This window comes from Centroberyx gerrardi, chromosome 18, assembly GCF_048128805.1.
Source record: "Centroberyx gerrardi isolate f3 chromosome 18, fCenGer3.hap1.cur.20231027, whole genome shotgun sequence".
Lineage (NCBI taxonomy): Eukaryota > Metazoa > Chordata > Actinopteri > Beryciformes > Berycidae > Centroberyx > Centroberyx gerrardi.
Genome location: NC_136014.1, coordinates 1,596,769 through 1,601,466, shown reverse-complemented (window position 1 = coordinate 1,601,466; position 4,698 = coordinate 1,596,769). Strand labels below are relative to the sequence as shown.

Sequence of the window (4,698 nt, the reverse complement as noted above, 5' to 3'; positions counted from 1 at the left end):
TGATTTATTATGATGATTTGACTGTATTTTGACATTGTACATTGATGTGTGTTGTTGGTCTGCAACTTTTTCCCTTTGTCATGCTACTGCTTTCTTGGCCAGGTCTCCCCTGAAAAAGGGATTCTTAATGCCAGTGTGACTAACCTGGTGAAATAAAGGCTAAATTAAAGTTAGAAAATACTCCTTATTGTCTACAATGCCTCTTCCACACTGGTGTCACTTGCCACCATGACAGGCATACTGATTGAGGCTGTAGATCTAAATCCTGGGCCACCATAGATACTCTATCCCAATCACTCACGAAACCAGTATGAATGAGAGTAGGGCACTACTGGGAACTGTGGTCTCTCTACCAAGATGTGCCATTAGACAAATAAGACTAGTAGACTAATTACAGTAGAATATTAAATCTACCATAGTAGAACAACTAATCTACCATAACCCTAACCCTCCTCCTCCATATTGGACCTACTGAATCATCACCACATCACTTGAAAAGTAATTGAAAAGCATCTACAGGCTGACCGGGAATAGCTTGGAACCATCCACTATGGAACCTGGCAGTTTGTATTTGGTACTGCACTCTCTTGTAAATCCTAAACACTGCACTGTAAAGATACATTAGGGGGCGATCACACCGAGAAGCGTCGCCACAGGCGCAGCCGCGTCAAAAACGCCTCGGAAGACTGCGTCGGGCAAAACAGCTTGGTGCGCCTGTGGAGCAGGGCTGCGTGTGCGACCGGGTTAAAGACCGCTAATATCAGCTTTTCATGTGTGTTTGCCAGTGTCCCACCGTTCCCACCACATCAAACCACATCAAAACAGGAAGGAAAGCCCACCTTCTGCTTGATTTGATTGGCTGCCTGGCCCAAATGTGACATTGACGAGCGGTGTGACTCCGCGCCTTGCGCTGAAAAGTTGAGAATATTTTAACTTTTATGCGCGCCTAAAAACCGCCAGAAAGACGCTTCTCGGTGTGATCGCCCCCTTACTATGCAACAAGCACAGATCCTGTACAGACCCACGGCGTGTGTGTTCAATTAAATTCAATTATATGAATTGAAGCACTGCGACATGGTTATTGCTTAAATAATTCCACTAACGTTACTTAAACCTGCAATAAGCGATATCAAACCTTATAACCAATCCTGAAACTAACGTGTGCTATTTGGAGATTTCATTGAGACATATTGATATAAACCAATATCCACACATCGGGCCAGCTGTGTTGTTGTTTTCACCTCTTTTCTAAAGCTTGTTGTCAAAAGCCGGACCGACTCGAAGCTCCTCCCGACCCATTCAGTAGCTTTTCATTTTTTTAAAACTAGCTTGTCTCCTCCCTCGCTGTTTAAAAGCGGCTCTCACCCCCTCCCATTCCTGAAAAAATTTCTCCTAACGGCGGAATAGATGAAGCGAGCGAGTAAACTTGTTAAACTAGTAAACTTGCTACCTACGTCTTCACTTGTCACTGTGGGACATGTAACCTTCAGAGTGAGACTGGTAACCGGCGACACTTCTCTGTACGTTTAGCTTGGCTATTAGCCTTTATGCACAGTCCTTCACTAGGTTTGTCTTTAGGGGCCTCCGTAGTCCAGCAGCTTTGCTGTGCTTTATTTACAAATGTGTTGTGGTACCTGTCACCCTCTAGTGGTCGGAAAATCGCTTATCACAGCTTTAAATACCACAAGGTAATAGCGTTACCTACCGTTAACATTTGTAGGGCAGCAGAAAATGTATTATCGGGTTACTGTTTACAAACCCTGTTACTTACCCTGTTTGTTTGACATATCTTGACCTTAGGCCAGAGCTGTCATTTCTTGACATTATATATTTCAACACAGTGGTGATACTCATAGATGAATGACTGACAGTCTAGCCACAGCGGGGGGGAAGAGGGGGGTACCTGGGTGTGGAGAGTCTGTCAGTGGCAGGTTGCACAAGATCTGGGAGGAATCTGACGATTCTGCAATATAAACCTGCTGAGCTATAAGAGAGAAGCGAGAGAATCAAACTCAGAATACAGGAACTGGTTGAAGGAGGCAATACTCACTACTGAGGTAGGAATAGTTGCTATTCTATGAAGATTATAAAATATACTGTATGTCCAGAAAATATAATATCAGTTTATTTATCAGCTCAAAGGCAAGCAAGGCTAGTGTCAGTTCACTTTTTGTTTAGTTTAAAAAGTTTAAAGCGGTTTGAGGTAAAGGTTTTTTTTTTTTTTAAATACTTCTTTAAAATTATTTGTTTCTTTTTTCCACACAGAACAGGTGAGGAAGTTGCTAGAGATCATCTTGCATATATAATGATTCAGTGTCTAATAAAAATATGGAATTATTTACGTTATGCAGTTTTACATATAGCTTCCACAGGTTATTTTGAATAATTTTACATATTTATTTTGAAGGCATCCAATTGTATGTAAATGAATAAGCAAATAACTAAACATAATGAGATACATCCATACAATGAGATAAACAAATCAATCAAAATTAATGTCGAAAAGGTTTGTAATACCCAAAGTGTGAACATAATGATTGAGAATGAACATTATTTAACCATGGTAGAATATTTTATCAAACCCTGAAGGAATGCAGAAATGAAATTTATTGCCATTTTCAGTTTAATTTTCTAATATCCCATGATGGTCTAAATCCTGTTTCTGAGGCTTTTTTCTGCGCTGACCAGAATAAAATTTGGGGGAAACACTGAATACTTTTTGTTTTAGTATGAACATTTTTTAATTTAAAGATATTGAATATTGGCACAAAATTGGCTATGGTCAGTCCAGTAATATCAGTAGATTCAGATGTCTGAGCTGCAAGTTTATATCTCTTACTTACTGACATGACACCAACACCAAGTTAATTCTGTATCCATAGTTGTTTTCTTTGCTTGTTCAGGGTAAATATCTGATGGGAAAAGGGTTGCATGGGCAACAAGTTCTTACATTTTAGTGTAAAACTTCTATCAAAATTAATCTCCTGTTTCTCTTTCCTACTGTTGCTGCAGCCACACTGTCATCATGGGGGAGTGGTCGATCCTGGCCTCCTTGCTGGACAAGGTGCAGTCACACTCCACTGTGATAGGAAAGGTCTGGATGAGTGTTCTGTTTCTGTTCAGAGTCTTCATCCTGGCTGCTGGGTTAGACAAGGTATGGGGAGATGAACAAGGAAACATGGACTGTAACACCAAATCCCCCGGCTGCAGGAATGCCTGCTATGACAAATCCTTCCCCATGTCCCACCCACGCTTCTGGGTCCTCCAAATCCTCTTCGTCTCAACGCCGACGCTGATCTACCTGGGCCACGTCCTGCTCGTCATCCGCAGAGAAAACAAGCTGAGGAGTCGCCTGGAGAAGAAAATCGGTAAGAATGGGATGATGAAAGCTCCAAAGTATTCAGATGAACACGGCAAAGTTCAGCTCAAGGGCAGCTTGCTGGTCAGCTACATGGCCCAGCTGTTCTTCAAGATCCTGCTGGAGGTGGCGTTCATCGTGGGCCAATACTATCTCTACGGCTTCATCTTCATGCCTTCCAAGATCACGTTTAGCAACTACCCCTGCAAGGGCGAGGTACAGTGCTTCATAACCCGTCCCACAGAGAAAAGCATCTTCATCATCTTCATGCTGGTGGTGGCCTTCGTCTCTCTGCTCCTCAACATCGTGGAGGTGTTCTACCTGACGGTTTCGAAGATCAGGGAGAGGAAGAGGAGGAACAGTGGAACTCCCTCAACAGAGATGTACTGCCTGAGCAAATCAGCATACATGCCATGACAAGGCCACATTTTGTTGAAGGACAAGATATCACTTGTACATTAGTACTACTGATGAGAGGTCTTTAACCCTGAAATTAGGACATTACATCTATCTTGAGTCTGTCTTCAAGTGACTCCTGCACACATTCACAGTCCTTGCTTTCCTGAATGTTATCTATGTTAGACATAAACATCTACCTTGGATCACCTTATGTATTATTGTAATTTACTTTTTACTACCCTGACTGTGAAGCACTTTGTACCTTTGCCTTTGAAATAATTAAATGACCATTATCACAAAATAAGCCACAAGTAGTCCAGCATGACTCTCTGCAGTAATGTAGTTACAGTAATGTAGTAATGTTGCAGTAAAGAGAAATGTTGTTATGGCAAATGTTGTCGGCAGTTAATTTGTTTAGACATCAACAAAATGGACTGGATTTCTTGACTGCAGAATGACATGATTAGAAATAACAGACCTCAGAATGCCTTCATTGGCCAATCAGAAGTGAGTTTTCAACAAAACTGTAATGATGTAATTTACTTTTTTGTACCTTCCTGAACACTTGAAACATTTGCTTTTTAAATAAACTAATAAACTTAAGTTTATGTTGTTATTTTGCTTTGTCATTTTGATGAGCTGTTATATGGATGACCTAGAACAGTGATTCTCAACCTTTTTCATATGAAAAACCCCTAATTTAGTACACATTGGGACCAAGAACCACCATTTTGTCTCTCAGAGCCAAATCTGAGAATATTTTTATTGTTAGATATGATTTTGTCCATGACAATTCCATGACTATCTGTATTTTAGTTAGAGAGATAATAGTGGAACAATAATCAAAATAGTCATTCTTCTACATTCTCAAAATGCGTTAACTTCTTGTAAATTAAATAATAGTGAAGTTTAACAATTCATCAGGTTGCTGGGGACCCCTT

At 40.6% G+C, this 4,698-nt stretch overlaps 1 protein-coding gene across 1 annotated transcript; it reads left to right on the top strand.

Annotated features, from left to right (window-relative positions):
- Nucleotides 1-1,952: 1,952 nt before the first annotated feature.
- Nucleotides 1,953-4,360, top strand: LOC139920687 (gap junction Cx32.2 protein-like). Its single transcript, XM_071910741.2, has 2 exons — nucleotides 1,953-2,057; nucleotides 3,013-4,360. The coding sequence occupies exon 2, from the start codon at nucleotides 3,026-3,028 to the stop codon at nucleotides 3,773-3,775; it is 750 nt and encodes a 249-aa protein (XP_071766842.1). The 5' UTR covers nucleotides 1,953-2,057; nucleotides 3,013-3,025; the 3' UTR covers nucleotides 3,776-4,360.
- The last annotated feature ends 338 nt before the right edge of the window (nucleotides 4,361-4,698 follow it).